This window comes from Lotus japonicus, chromosome 1 (genome assembly GCF_012489685.1).
Source record: "Lotus japonicus ecotype B-129 chromosome 1, LjGifu_v1.2".
NCBI classification, from domain to species: domain Eukaryota; kingdom Viridiplantae; phylum Streptophyta; class Magnoliopsida; order Fabales; family Fabaceae; genus Lotus; species Lotus japonicus.
Window position 1 is genome coordinate 81821260 of NC_080041.1, and position 15649 is coordinate 81836908.

Consider the following 15649-nt stretch of genomic DNA (forward strand, 5'->3'; position numbering starts at 1 on the left):
AATAAAAGATAAAAACACAGAAATCATATACTCCCTCTATTCCTTTTTAACTTAGTGTATGATATAGGGGCCAAAACCTTATTTAACCCTTAATTTAATTACTTTTGCATTGCATAGTTTCACTGTGTGTCCCCGTAGGATAGCTAAAGTGCTAGGAGTTGGGGACAATGGGTTGGGTAGGGGAGGTCCAAGGGTCGATTCCTGACGGGTGCAATTTATCTTTCTGATGTCCAAAAAAAAAATAATTTCACTGTGTATATGAACGTGTCAGTTTTAGGCACGAGTAAGTTTTCAACCTAATTTTTGTTTTGATCTCAATTTTTTTCCTAGATCGTTCTTTTGAGGATTTAACCCACGAGATCGATCTTATTATTCCCTAAGTTGCCTTTGAAGATTTTCAACCTAGCGAGTTTTTTTACCCTAACATTTGCATTATATGTACTCGATTCTTAAACTCGTTGAGTTTATTTCTACGTAAGCATAATATTTTTTGACGAAGTTTTTGGATTTCTACTTCATTTAGTAAATTACCTCCATTCCATATACCAATGAAAATGTGGTACTTTTGAGGAAGACCGCACAATGTGGTATTTATTATACTTTTTTTATTTCAAATTTTAATTATCATTAATAATAAATATTTTCTACAGTAGTCAATACATTAATTAAGACTAAATGCATAAAATTGTATACTTTTTTTAAAATTCATACATTAATTAATTTAAGGGTTAAATAAAGTTTTAATCCTTATATAATGCGTTAAGTTTGAAAATGGTCCCTCTCCGAAGCGAAGTTTGAATTCAGCCCCTACTGTTTGAGGAACTACCTGATTTTGGTCCTTGTGGAGGTGATGGTTCGGTGGCCTTTACCAGTAGCTCACTAATTAACATCGGCTCGGCTACCTGTCCTTTGGACCCAAAGCTCGCTTAGAAGTGGATTCGAACCACTGACACAAGGATTTTCAGTCCTTTGCTCTAACCAGCTGAAATTCGGAAGGATTGGTGAAGCCATGTGGCAACTACACATATGATTGGTGAAGCTATGTAACAAAAGTCACCGAACTTCCACCTCCGGTAGTTTCTCAAAAAGTTGAGATCGAGTCCGGAGAGGATCATTTTTAAACTTAGTGTATTATATAGGGACCAAAACTTATTTAACCCTTAATTTAATTATGCATTTTCTAATTTTCTTAAAAGTAACTTATAATTGTTCATGTAGGATAACTGAAGTGGTAGGAGCTGAGAAACATATGGGTTGGGTAGCGGATCCAATAATTGATTCCTGACGGATGCAATTTATCTCGGATGCAATTTATTTCACCGACATAAAATAAAAAAAACTTATAATTAAGGGTATATGGAGTAAAAAGTTTTGCATAGTGATGAAAAAAATTCCTTTTACATGACTCGTGAGTAAAGAAAGAAAAGTGTGCGCAGCAGCGAATTCCAAGTACAACCGACCCAGCTGCTTGGAATTCATGAAAACCACGCTGATCGTCTTGCTTCTATCAGCGATTTCTTACTTCTGAGTTCAGACCTTGCTTTCTTCTTCAATGGACTCTGTTCCCTTTCGCGATGGCAACATACACAAACTGCTCCAGACACGTTACCTCAACACTCGTCTAGTATATTCTTCTCCCCTTTACTTCTTCTTTTCAATGTCTTCTTGAAACCCTCAATAGTTCACGATTACCTTACGAATCCCTATTTTCATTTCCGTGGTTCAATTTTCATTTTCATTTTCAATTTTTTTGGTGTGTTTTGTGATTTTGACTGAGGAAATGTTCTTCTTGTTTTGTTTAGGATGTTAATCATACTTTGCAGACACACTCTTCGTTGATTCGGAGGCTTTCTCAAGACAGAGAGTTAGAGGTTTGGTAACATGCCTAAAATTACTGTGAAATTAAGCTAATCCTGTTATGCCTATTGCATGTCTCAAACATTTGATTGTTTATATTCTACATTCGTTGATTAGACTGATCATTTTCAAAGAAGCATGTGTATTTGCTGACATTACCCACACATCTATTACACACTATACTTTCAATTTTAATGTTATTCGTGTCTACTTCACATTTTACCCCTGTTAAGGTTCCATGTCTGTACCCTCATTCCATTTGTTGCCTTTTGCTCATGATTTGGACAGGGCCACCTTGGCTGTGTTAATGCGGTGGCTTGGAATTCCACAGGTTCAATGCTGATATCTGGATCAGATGATACAAGGGTATGACAGTTTTTTTGTCTTTTGTCAAGTGGACTATAATCTCATGTACTAGATGGTAGCTAAGATGTAAACAAAGAAAAAGTGTTGAAACTAGCTGCGTAATGCATGGGGTGTTCTTTTATATCTTATTGAAATGTTTGCATGGAATTTCGCAGATCAATATTTGGAGCTACTCTAGTAAAAAACTTTTGCATTCAATTGATACTGGACATTCTGCAAATATATTCTGTACCAAGTTTGTACCAGAAACTTCTGATGAGCTTGTAGTCTCTGGAGCTGGAGATGCTGAAGTAATGCTCTGATCCATTTGAATTTTTTAGTGGCTGATGCGATTTTAATTCTCTAATTTCATATTTTTTTTTTCTCTTGGGCAGGTTCGGTTATTTAACCTGTCTCGCTTAAGTGGGAGAGGGTTCAGTGATGAGGCCATTGCTCCATTCGCACTTTATCAATGTCACAGTCGAAGAGTCAAGAAATTGGCTGTAAGTTATGTGGTCTAGGAAAATCCCTAAATTAGCATAGTTTCAATCACGTTATATCAGGGGGTAAAAGATCATCAACAAAATCCAGACTTTTCTTACTAGGGTGGGCAAAAATTAATGGATTTGAGATGTGGGAATATCTCATTTGATTTGCATCCTGTAGGTTTTCGTGTCTCATGTGTTCCTTTCTGCAGGTTGAAAATGGAAATCCCAATGTGGTGTGGAGTGCTAGTGAAGATGGGACCTTAAGACAGCATGATTTTCGGGAAGGTACCACTTGTCCTCCAGCAGGATCTTCACATCAAGAGTGTCGAAATGTTCTAGTAAGTGGTTTGATCCATTTGTATTTGCTCCTACTTATCCATTTTAAATGCAAATGAACCTCATGTAGCATATTAATGTTTGGATTTAGGTTGGATATTTAACATTCCCTACAAGTGCATATGTTTAATTCATCTTAAAAAACTATTTTCCCCATGATCTGTTATATTTGAACTTATAATCGAAAGACCATCTGGTTTGCTGAAGATTAGTTTATCTGCTACATTAGGGAATCTACAATAACATCAAGCATATATGAGGCACGTTGATCTCATTAATAAGCTGTTTCTATTCTATTAAAATAGAAACTAGCCTTTGTTGGGGGTTACTTGTCATATATATCGATTGTAATCCTTTCTTCATAGTTTTTTATGGAAGGTTGGATGAAAATACTGAAATCTGCTTTAGAATATTATAGGATGCATCAAATATTTTATGTTATTTATTTTTATTTTGAGTAAAAAAAGGTTTTTTCCTTTTTACCAATTGCGCATTTGGTAGTCCTTTTACACTAACTGGGAAGTTGCTCTTCGATGGAGGGGGGGGGGCACCTCTTTTTGGTTCTTCATGTAACATTGATGACAGCTCTATGCTTCATCATGATTGTATCTTCAATTTCATGATGTTCTCATTATTTCCTTTTCTTAGTCCCTGGGAAATTTAAATGGCTTTTGTACTGATGGTAGTTAGGACGTCAACAGTCATTCTATGTAGTTCTAAAGCTGGAATACTTGGTGTTTTTCATTTATTGATTTCCATATTAAATATTTAATGCCAGCTTGACTTACGGAGTGGAGCTAAAAGGTCACTTGCTGATCCTCCTAAACAAGTCCTTGCTCTAAAATCTTGTGATATTAGCTCAACTAGGCCGCATTTGCTCCTTGTTGGTGGGAGGTAAATCTTTCCGCTGATGTTAAATGTTCTTGACTTCATTTTTTTTTACTTTGAACTGAGTTAAAATTATTTATTCATTGCAGTGATGCCTTTGCACGTTTATATGATAGAAGGATGCTACCACCCCTGAGTTCCTGTCGGCAAAGAATGTCTCCACCTCCTTGTGTTAATTACTTCTGTCCAATGCATCTTTCTGACCGTGTTAGTCCTTTGCTTTACTGATCTACTATTATCCGCTATCAAAGTGTTTATATTCAGTCAAAATCTGTTGAGTATTGGGAATATTACAAGCCCATTTTTTAGGGTGAGAAGAATTCTTCGGGAAAGGAATATAATGCAGTAGGATGACGGGGCTGGCATTGCTTATTTATGCACTTTTCTAATTTCTTCTTACCTCTGCACTGTTTTTGTGTGTGTGTGTGGGGGGGGGGGTGGGGGTATAATTTCATTTTCTTTTGCATTTCTCCTCTCTGAGATGGAAACTTCTCATTGTTATGGATCAAAAACCCTCATCTTTGTTTCTCTGAATTTTTTTTTTGGAGTTAGACTTGTAATGGGTAATGGGCTCCTCACATAAGCTGAAGAAGGAAAACACACGGAGAATCTCTGTCCCTTTCCATCTATGAATTTTACCACACTTTATAGTTTATAGTTTATAGTATGATTGTAATATGATACTTGTAAAAAATATTGGGGTATCCGTGCATGTTATCATTGGTATAAATAAGGGGTGGGGGTGGGGGTATAATTTCATTTTCTTTTGCATTTCTCCTCTCTGAGATGGAAACTTCTCATTGTTATGGATCAAAAACCCTCATCTTTGTTTCTCTGAATTTTTTTTTTGGAGTTAGACTTGTAATGGGTAATGGGCTCCTCACATAAGCTGAAGAAGGAAAACACACGGAGAATCTCTGTCCCTTTCCATCTATGAATTTTACCACACTTTATAGTTTATAGTTTATAGTATGATTGTAATATGATACTTGTAAAAAATATTGGGGTATCCGTGCATGTTATCATTGGTATAAATAATCATGTGGAGAAACTTGTGGATATTGTTGATATGGCTTACTTAAGATTGTACCATGAAAATAGAAATCTAATTCTGTTTTTAGTTATAGGAGATAGATATATCAATCCCTAAATTTTAGGGATTTTAGTATTTGAATTGTGGCTTGTTTATCATGTGTTGAGAGGGTTTCTCTCGAGCAATCTAAAAATATTCAAGTTGGTATATAAGCCTTAGAGTCATAGCATTCACTTGTGAAATCTCCAACAACCATGCTTCATGAAATTTCGTGTGAAGCTCAATCACCATTGCTCAGTCTGGCAAACCTCATCCAACAGCCTCTAAAATGTCCATCTCCCATGAATCAAGAAGGTGATGAATGATGATAGCTATGCCATGTCCTGTGATGGTGGCCATGTAGGTGATGGCAAGGTGGCTGTGGTAGTGGCAGCCATGGCTGGGGTAGAGAGAGTCGTATTGTTAATTTTATACTAGTGGTTTTGGGAAATGAACTCAAGATTCACAGGAGACTCCATATTAAACAATGCTGCAGTCGGAAATGTCTTAAGTAGTTTCTATCTCCAGAATGCCTAAACCAAATCCAAGTGGCTTGTAATGCATGTCATTCATTCTATATAACCTAACTCTAGGGTCTTCTATAAGAACTTATTCCCTCACCCTTTTGCCTCCTTTGGTATGTTATGCAGGTCTAGGTCTTTCCTGCTAAATTAAGGAAATATTTTTGCACTCAAATTGTTTTTTTGTTTCTTCCAGGGACATCCAAGCTTGCACTTAACTCATGTTACATTTAGTCCTGATGGACATGAGGTTCTTCTCAGCTATAGTGGAGAGCATGTTTACTTGATGAATGTAAATAACGGTAAAACGTTTTATATTGAATCTCATTTACTTATATGTCTCTAATAGTGTGAATCAATGTGATGTTTCTACATTCAAATTGTATGGGTATTGGGTAAATTTTAAAATTACTTTTATTATCCAATTGTTTGATTTACAAACGTCAGGAAGGGGAGTGAATTTTTCATGCATAGTGTCATCTTATTTAGTTATGCTATGCTTGTTATCATAGTAATTGTGATGTCACATAGTCAGAGATGTACAAAGAAGTGAGTGCTGGTAGTGTTTCTGAAGTTGGTTGGATGTAGGAAATCTAAATAAAGCTTGAGCAATTAAATTTTATTTCCTTTTTATAATTTTTTCTTGTGTTTTGAGTTGACTTTTGAAGAGGCCACTTTATGCTGTATTTCACTCGTGAGTCTTGATGTCTTCAATGATGTCAGTGCAAATGTTAATCTTGCATACATTGGGACTCTTCCTTTAGCTTTCTTGACCGGAGTTCTCCATGCATATTTTTGCAACCATCAGCATTTTTATCATTTTGACTCATATGATCCTAATTTCCTAAATGAGGATCCACTTCCTAAAATAATTCATTAAAATAAGCATTATTTGTTATATCTGCTGGACAGGTTTTCTTTGCTAAACTGTCAAATTTAAGTTAGGTTTTGGGTACGGTGTAGATTTGGTTGTTTTCTAAACTCTAGTCTGTAACAGTATTACAGTAGTAGCTTCTATTATGTTAGAGTCTTGTTATATTGTTTTAGAGTGGACTGTAAGAGAGTTGAGTTCATATTTTTGCAACATATATGCAGCTGGAGTGAATGAGTTGCAGTATACTCCAGAAGACGTTTCAAAGCTGATGACATACTCTCCAACAATTAATGGGGTAGAATTGCAACCGTTTGTCTCCAATGTCTTCCCAAATGGATTTTCTGTTAAAAATAACATTGCTGCAAAGGTGTGTAGTGATTTATATTTTTTAAGATGAATTTTGGAAATATGTCTACAAATGATTTTTCTAAAGATTTGTTTCTATAGTCTTGCGTAGTGGTTTGTTAACTAACTGGGGTTTTACAGCTTGAAAAGTGCAGGAAACTATTAAAGTTCGCTAAGAGGTCATTGGACGACGGGATGCCCTATCATGGAATTGAGGCATGCAATGAAGTTATGAATGGCTACAGTCATATTATTGTGCCTGCACTAAAACATGAATGCTTGTGTATGCGTGCTGCACTATTGCTTAAGGTTCTTCTTACTATGACTGAACCGGGTCTTAGCATTTTTGTTTTTCCTTTCAGTCTTGATTTTTACTTGTAATTTTTTTCCATCTTTTCTGGATGGAACATGTTTTAAAATTTACTTCCTTGTCCAGAGGAAGTGGAAAAATGATGCTCATATGGCTATAAGAGACTGCTATGCTGCCAGGAAAATTGATACTTCCTCCTATAAAGCACTTTATTATATGTCAGAAGCATTGTCACAGGTAATTTTAGATATATGAACTGCATTTTAAGAATGTATTTAATTTGAATCTTAGTTGAATAATATGTCATGCTGGCTTTCAAGACTGTCGTACTAGCATTATTACTCACATTCAGAATATGATAAGTTAGCAGTGTCATAATTGTTTTATTAAAGCAAAAGTTTCAAAATAGAGAAAAATGGGAAGTGCACTCATATGGGCGGAGTTAATAGTAGTGGGATATAGGATTTTTTGAGTTTGTGTATTTTGTCTTGATATTTTGTTTTAGAAAATCATCGTGTGTGAGCCCGTGCGCATTGTGTGTGTAAATTTGGGTTGTATAGAAGTGCTGCAGTAGTGAGAAATCGAAAAAGAAATATAGAACCAAAGAGTAGGTCTCTGTAAAATACATCATTGAAGATAAAAAAAACCAAGCATTAAGCCTAGCTTGATATGATTGAGGTTGACACCAAATTAGGGGTGTACAAGACCCAGTCTGGCCTGCCAACTGTCCTTGCCTGAGGGCATCAGGTCAGATGATTTTAAGAAAAAAAGAATGAAACCCTGTTATCTAATCACAAAACCGACTTTTAGGGTCATGTCTTGTTTGACTCTCAAGTCACCCATCTCATCCTTACTATGTATAATTTTTAACATTTTACTATTATATTTTATAATTTACTAATTTACCTAGGGTTTCCGCTTTGTCACTTTTTCTAGAAAAAAAAACTTGGTTGAAAAAGAGATATCCATTTACTATATGAATTTTTCTGTGCTTTAAATTAATATAGATGAAATCAAAAGTATTCTTTTGTCTCTTTAATATCTTTTACCTTTTTTTTTACTTGAGTGGGAAAAATTGTTATTATTTTTCAATATTTAAGGCTACAACATAAGTTCTGGTATGGACAATAGTTTTTACATAATGGATAGCACCTATAATTCTTTGATGAGATCGGAAATTTACATTTGATTTATCTTTCGGGCCAACATGCATCTTTTTATGACCCGGTCTTAGTTAAGCCCGTACCTCATTGGGTTCCTTCAGGTCTATAGACGGGTTAGAGTTTTAAAAATTTGACCGGTCAATATTTAGGATCATGTGAGGGACAAACATAACCCGTGATCATGTGAGGGACAGACATAACCTGTGCCATGAACAGGCCTAACCATAAGCTTGTATAGGATTTAATAAGCTTCAATTTAAAGAAATTCGAGACCTATAGCCTTTATTTTCTGAAAAATTAGTTACCAATATCTATATTTATGCTTTTGACTTTTGTTGTGAGAGACTGAGAGACTTGTATGGGCCTTTTGGACTTTTTTGACGCCATTTTTTTGCATCAAGCATACTTTTTTATTACATAACCTGTAACCCTTCAATGCTGATACACTTTTATTTCCTTGCACTCTTGCAGTTGGGTAGACACAAAGAAGCTTTAGATTTTGCTGTTGCTTCCCACTCTTTGGCCCCATCCAAATCTGAAGTTGCAGAAAGAGTTGAGAATGTGAAGAAGGATATTGCTTTAGGTATGGATAAGATAGGCTGAATTTATTACAAGAATCCTTGTGTTCGTCGGAATATAATATAAAACCATTCATGTAGCCCTTACCTAACAGCTTAAGCTTTTAGGATAATTGGTTGCTTAACAGTGTTGAATTATTGCATTTTTGTTTATCTCTTAGTATGTGCAAATTAGTCGATACTTATTGACTTAACCACGACCCACATTTTTTTATAAAGACCATTGAAATAAGTTCTTAAAAATTACGTTATTGTCATAACTGGTAAAGAACTTGAGTTACAAAAATTAATCTAATACTAATTATCGCTTTCTATGTCCAGAAATTATTATACCCCATTTTTTTTTCTTTTTATGATCTTATATCGATATAACTGGTTTGCTATTTAACAGCTGAAGCTGAGAAAAATCGTAAGACGGATGATGGAGCATCAAGGTCTGACCGTCGAGGTGGAAGGATATTATCATTAAGTGACATACTCTATCGTTCAGAGGCTAATAGTGATGGTTCTCAAGACGATCAAAGATCAGAGAGGGATGACTCTGATTATGATGATAATGATGATGATGATGATGATGATGAGGAATTGGAGTTGGACTTTGAAACATCAATATCTGGTGATGAGGGGCATGATCCTGAATCAAATATTCTTCATGGGAGTTTAAATCTTAGAATTCACCGAAGAGATGACTCCAGAGAACCTGCTGGTGCAGAAGACTCATGTGAATCACCCTCATCATCATCGCAGAATGGTAGAGCGGCTTACCAGGTATTTTATTATCTTCTATAGAAAGTAGGAGAATAGTGGTGTTTCTTTTCTATTTAATTTCATGCGAAAGAATACAAATAAATAGACAGAGAAGAGAGAGAAAGTGGAGATAAGGCTTCTCCAAATTTATCTTAACTCTCATAATCAAGGAAATGACAAAAATGAAACATAAGGATAAAGTACAAACTTATCCTAATGCTAACTAAATAATCCCTGTCCTTTGACACTCCCCCTCAAGCTGGTGTATAGATATCAATTATCACCAACTTGCTTATCAACTCAGAGTCTTGTATTGGGAGTTAGAGAAAATATTAGCAGTTTGTTGAGTTGTAGTAACAAAAACGCGAAGACTCCTAATTCCAGATTTTCTTATATAAAATGAATGTCAAATGTCAATTTCTACTTGTTTAGTTCAGTCATGCTGCATTGGATTATGAGCAATGCTGATTGCAGCTTTGTTGTCCACCCTATAGCATCATAGGTTCTTCAAGCTTTCCTCTTTATTTCTTCCATATCTCATTTTAGCCCTTACACTTCACAAATCCCGTGTGCCATTGCTCATAACTCTTCTTTTGCGCTACTTCTTGCTACTACATTATGTTTTTATTTCTCTTGAGTTTAATTTCTCAGCAGTTGAAGATCCAACAGTATAGACTTCAATCCCTTTTTACTTTTTCTCTTTGAACAATAAACCTCATACTAGATTGCTTTTTAAATACTTTGAGATTTGATAGACAGCTTCTAGATGGTTTATTTCAATGACAAAACACGCAGCATCCAACTGGAACCTCATACTAGATTGCTTTTTAAATACTTTTTTGATTTGATAGACAGCTTCTAGATGGTTTATTTCAATGACAAAACACGCAGCATCCAACTGGAACTACACACTTGTTTTGTGAAATAAAATGTCTAATAATTATGTTTTTTTCTTTTTGAAAATTTGGAATATCAATTATATATTTACTATGTTTATGAATTTTATATATATGCATACATGTATTGGTTCACATATATTTGTACATCACTGGTTGCTTTTATTATTAAACTAATAATAAGCTACTTATACATTTAAGACAATTTTTATTTTTATTGTGAATCATGCAGCCTGAAGCAGCTGTTGATATGAAGCAGAGATTTATTGGCCACTGCAATGTTGGGACAGATATAAAACAAGCCAGTTTTCTTGGTCAAAAAGGTATGCTGTTGTCTGACTTTGTAAACTTAATCAGGTGTAGAAGTTATTATTTTATCATAATTTTATAACAAATACACTGCAAAAGGAATGCATTCTCTCTACTATATTACTATCACGCGGTATTCTTGCCTTGTTGGAGTTTGCTGACAAGAAATTTATATTATGTACAAAAAAGAATTATCAATTCAATATCAATTACTACATTTACATGGTAAGAATCAAATCAAATCCCCTTAAAGTAGGTGAAATTTTATCCTGTTGAGTTTTTTTTTTACTCAGAATTTTTTTATTTAGAAATGGAAAGCATGCGACTATTTTTTATTTATCTTGTTTTCCTTGAGCATGTGACTGTTTTTTATACTTCCTTAATGGTTGTCCATATTTTTATTATTCGTTTCAAGAAAGAAAGTAGTAGGCTTGACTGGACAGTTGGTCTGTAGTTGCATTTTTTATTTTTGTCTTCTCACTTGTTTATTTGTAGGTGAGTATGTTGCCAGTGGAAGTGATGATGGCAGATGGTTTATCTGGGAAAAGCGAACTGGTAGACTCATAAAAATGCTGAATGGCGATGAATCCGGTAACATTGTTTTCCCTAAGGTCGGTATTTAGTAGTCTCCTTGTATGGGTGTCTGAAGCTATTTCTTCCTCCTACAGTTGTAAATTGTGTACAATGCCATCCATTTGATTTTGTTGTGGCAACTAGTGGAATCGACAGCACAATAAAGGTGAGAATGACGTTTCTATAATGCATTTTGTGTTGAGTAGATAAATAAAAAAATAATCTCTGAAGCTTTCTGGTGGTGAATTATTCTAGATATGGACTCCAAGTGCTCCAGTTCCATCATCGGTGGCTGGTGGTTCATCAGGACCAGAAAGTGGTGATGTGTTGGCTGCTATGGAGAGCAATCAACAAAAATTATCCCGTAACCGCAACTCTATCCTGTAAGGATCATGAAACCTTCTGTTTGATATTTGCATCTAGGTTAGGTAGTTTAAAAGCATCATACGTTCCAAGCCTGTCTGGAAATAAATTTGATGATGGCAGTGCTTGGCAATAAGCATGACTTACATTTAAGTTTATCACTCTGGTAATATGAGGAGTCATAATCAACGTGTCCAACTTCACTCCTACATTAATTGAACTAATTTGTTACTAGAAATTGGACATGATAAATTGTTTAATTCTTCTCTCTTTCTGCGCTGCATAGATACGTTTGAATAAATTGGCCTCTCCCTTGATGCTTCCAGAAGGAATAACCATTTAGGATAGGCTTAAATAAGTTTTTGGTCCCTAACCTTTACCATATGTTTGGCATTGGTCCCTCGCCGGAGCAAAGGTGGGTTTTAGTCCCTAACCTTTGTCAAAAGGTTTGGTTTTGGTCCCTCCGGAGCTCTGGGTCAACGCCGGAGCACCGGTGGCCCATGTGGCATGCCACGTCAGTTGAATGAGCCTACGTGGAATTTGTTTTTCTTTTTTATTTAAATTAAAAAAACCTAATTAATTTAAAAATTTGTTTAAAATTCTAAAAAAAAAAAAAAAACTTAATTTAGGCAAAGTCACTGTTTTAGTTGAACTCACTAATTAAATTATAAAAAAAACCTAATTAACCTCACTAATTAATCTCTTCCCTCACCAAACTAATTATTGAACTCAGCCACACCACCAGTACCACCTTCAACCCCACATCGTAATAAAACACAATTTCTCATTCTTTAAAAATAAATTAAACACAAAATTAGTTCTCATTTGCCAAAGGGAATTTTAGTTGAGTGCCACTAACGTTGGAAAAGCTTGATGAGGAAAACGTGAAAAAGCTTGCAAATTTAGAGAAGCTTGCAAATTTAGTTCATTTTCCAAAAGAACCCAGATGAAGAAAACCCCAGAAACCCAAATGAAGAACCAGCAAACCCAGAAACCAAAGAACTACCAAAACCCCAACTTAGGAAACCTAGATCGGAACCAGAAAACCCAAATCCGAAACAGAGAGAAGGGGGATCGAGGAAGAGAAACATGAAAGATGAGGTATCGAAGAAAGGGGCACTGAAGATGGCTCAGGTTGCTCTGAACCTTCAGTCGCCCTCATCCTCCTTTGCGCTTCTCATTTTTTGTCACAATCTGTTAGCGATCAATTTTTATATGTAAAAATCATTTGGTCATTAACATGTAGTGGCTAATTTTGCAATAGATTTTGTGAGGGTTATCACAGAGCTTCACCAAAAATGAGAACGAGGTTTCAAGGCGGTGTTGATTAGGTTGTGTGTAAAAATAAGAACTTTAATGGTTTGAAGGCGGTATTGATTAGGTTAGGAATAGTTTTTTTTTTTTTTTACAGATTAGGAATAGCTTAATTATTAATTATTTTATTAATTTTAATTAATTTCTCTTTTTTATAATTTAAATGAAAAAGAAAAAAAATAACACATGGCCTCGTTAATCCCACGTGGACATGCCACATGGGCCACCGGAGCTCCGGCGTTGACCCAGAGCTCCGGAGGGACCAAAACCAAATATTTTAACAAAGGTTAGGGACTAAAGCCCACATTTGCTCCGGCGAGGGACCAATGCCAAACATATGGTAAAGGTTAGGGACCAAAAACTTATTTAAGCCTTTAGGATATATTCTGGGTTAATTGATTGCACTTTCTGCAGGCCCTTTGAGCTTTTGGAGCCTTTCAGAATGCATGAGTTTCCTGAAGGGTCATTACGCCTGCGCCCTTTTGAATGCGCCCAAAGCTAAGGATTCGCTAATTCTCACCTGCTGGTAACTCCTCCTTTGTTCTTTCTCTTGCAGTAGTAAATATTCACATCTCCTGTGTAAGTATAATTCAGAAGCTATTAATATTATAAATGTCCAAAGTGGGTTCCCTTGGTGATTACAACAAAATTTTGATCCCAAGAAAAGAGTCCCATCATTTGGTGTAAGTAATGTTCGAAAATCGAACCAATTGGGATTATTGGTCCTGGTTTGCTTGGTTCAATTTGTTTGATTTATGGTTCAACAAGTTTTGAACTGGACCACATAAGACACATAAATCGTGTGACGTTTGATCTGAATTCTGACATGATTTTTGATTTTTTTTCCAAGACATTATATGCATTGCTTGTTTCTGCAGTTGACATTATCTATTGAACAAAGTATTTTAAGGGCGCGCAGAGTAAGTTGGAACATTGACAGTAAACCTTGGGTATCTTCTCCATTTTTTTTCCCAGTGCCAGAATATTATCCTGGGTTTATTTCCCATACCATTATTATGAAAATTTTGTACAAATTTGCGAGTTGTCAATGTTTGATGATATAGAATGTATAGTTTACTAGTTATCTGGACTCTGGATTAAAATATTGAATTAAAATTTTGTATAGTCAAATGGCCCGGGAAATTATTTTTACTCGAGGTTTATTACTCTGGTAATTTTTTTTTTCAACCTTACTCTAGTTCCTTATCTTATGCTTGAATTCTCCCTTTATGGTAAAATTAGGGATGTGAAGTTCTGTATAAATTTATATTGTAAAAATAAAATTACTCTTATTCTAATAGTTGCTGCAGAAAAGATTCAATAAAGCTCGCAAATGTGTTACAAATAGCTTAAAATCTGCTCCTGTTAAATCCACCTATATGGAGAGAATAGGAAAACACATCACTGTTTTTGGATATTTCACCAAAGAAAATCTGTCAGCAAAATTGATTTAAAGGGACGGATCCTAAATTAGGATGATAAAATTCAGGAGTGTAAAGATGATACAATAATTCACTATTGGAGGTTGGAAAATAAATGTACGAAGTAATCTAAAAATGAATGTATTTCTTAAATTTTTTATTGCATTACTATAAAGGAGCAATGACATTACTGCGCAAAGTACAAGTATAACATGTTTTTAGAAGTGAATGGAGGAAAGTTACAAGCAGTAAATATTATTACACGAGTCAAAACAAGTAACTGAAAAATGAGGTTCATTTTGAACTCATTAGAGCATCTTCAATGTAAGGTTCTTATTTCTTATTTTTGAGTTAAGAACTAAGAACTAAGTTCTTAACCATTGGAGATGATGACGTGAAGTTCTTAGTTCTTAAAAATAAGAACTAGGTTCTTATATAATAATGTTTTACTTTTGAGTTCTTAGCATAAAAAGTTAATTTTTTTATCTCTTATTCATTTAATTTAAGTATTAAATTAACATTTAAATTTAAATCAAAATTGTATGGAAATAAAAAATATGAAAATAATGGTATTGTAAGACCGGATGAATAGTGATAAAAACTAAGAACTCATGGTTGAAGCAAAATCTGCAAAAAGTTGCTTAAGCATATGTGGCAGTACGGACCCATATGAATAGTGCTAAGAATTAAAAATTAAGAATTAGCATTGGAGATGCTTATCTTCCCTGATCAAGTATTTTTTTTTTGTCAATATTATTACATTACATATGACTCAAATCAAGTCTCGTTCTATTATTTTATTATATTTCCGAAAGTTCAAACCACTGGGGTTATTATTATCCTATCATTAATTTGAAAATACTATTGAACATCATTTCGCGGCATTTTCATGTTTCTATTATGGTGGGCTTTGGAGGAACAAAAGTCAAAAGTGACTATTTGAATATAATGACGAAAATAAAGAATATAATGACCAATATAATATTTGACATGTTTTACAAAAAGAATTGACCAGAATTAAAACGTATTGGTGATTGGTCTACTATTAGTACATTAGGGTCGGAAGCATTAGTATCTCCAATGGGAGAATTAAATATCAAATACATACATCCACCAATATCTATTATCATTGGAGCATATTTTTAATTCCAACATGGCTAGTGAGGGTATGTGAGAATAGATACTCAATTTAGTCATAAAAAATGTGTTTGTATTTATTATTGCTTAATGTAAAAGGTTTAAATAAAAC

General features: G+C 34.6%; 1 protein-coding gene across 1 annotated transcript; it reads left to right on the plus strand.

Annotated features, from left to right (window-relative positions):
- Positions 1 to 1390: 1390 nt before the first annotated feature.
- Positions 1391 to 14172, plus strand: LOC130720530 (protein ALTERED SEED GERMINATION 2). The gene is made up of 20 exons (XM_057571184.1): positions 1391 to 1624; positions 1803 to 1871; positions 2146 to 2223; positions 2379 to 2513; positions 2598 to 2705; positions 2900 to 3028; positions 3805 to 3920; positions 4004 to 4121; positions 5704 to 5809; positions 6603 to 6748; positions 6868 to 7035; positions 7163 to 7273; positions 8671 to 8782; positions 9169 to 9545; positions 10653 to 10743; positions 11225 to 11320; positions 11398 to 11468; positions 11558 to 11685; positions 13394 to 13505; positions 13858 to 14172. The coding sequence occupies exons 1-19, from the start codon at positions 1553 to 1555 to the stop codon at positions 13479 to 13481; spliced, it is 2319 nt and encodes a 772-aa protein (XP_057427167.1). The 5' UTR covers positions 1391 to 1552; the 3' UTR covers positions 13482 to 13505; positions 13858 to 14172.
- The last annotated feature ends 1477 nt before the right edge of the window (positions 14173 to 15649 follow it).

Excerpts from the sequence above, each read along its gene's own strand:
- LOC130720530 (XM_057571184.1), top strand. The coding sequence starts at position 1,553 with ATGGACTCTGTTCCCTTTCGCGATGGCAACATACACAAACTGCTCCAG. Across the intron at positions 10,744-11,224 it reads CAGTTTTCTTGGTCAAAAAG|GTGAGTATGTTGCCAGTGGA; the intron begins GTATGCTGTTGT and ends GTTTATTTGTAG. Across the intron at positions 11,321-11,397 it reads GCTGAATGGCGATGAATCCG|TTGTAAATTGTGTACAATGC; the intron begins GTAACATTGTTT and ends TTCCTCCTACAG.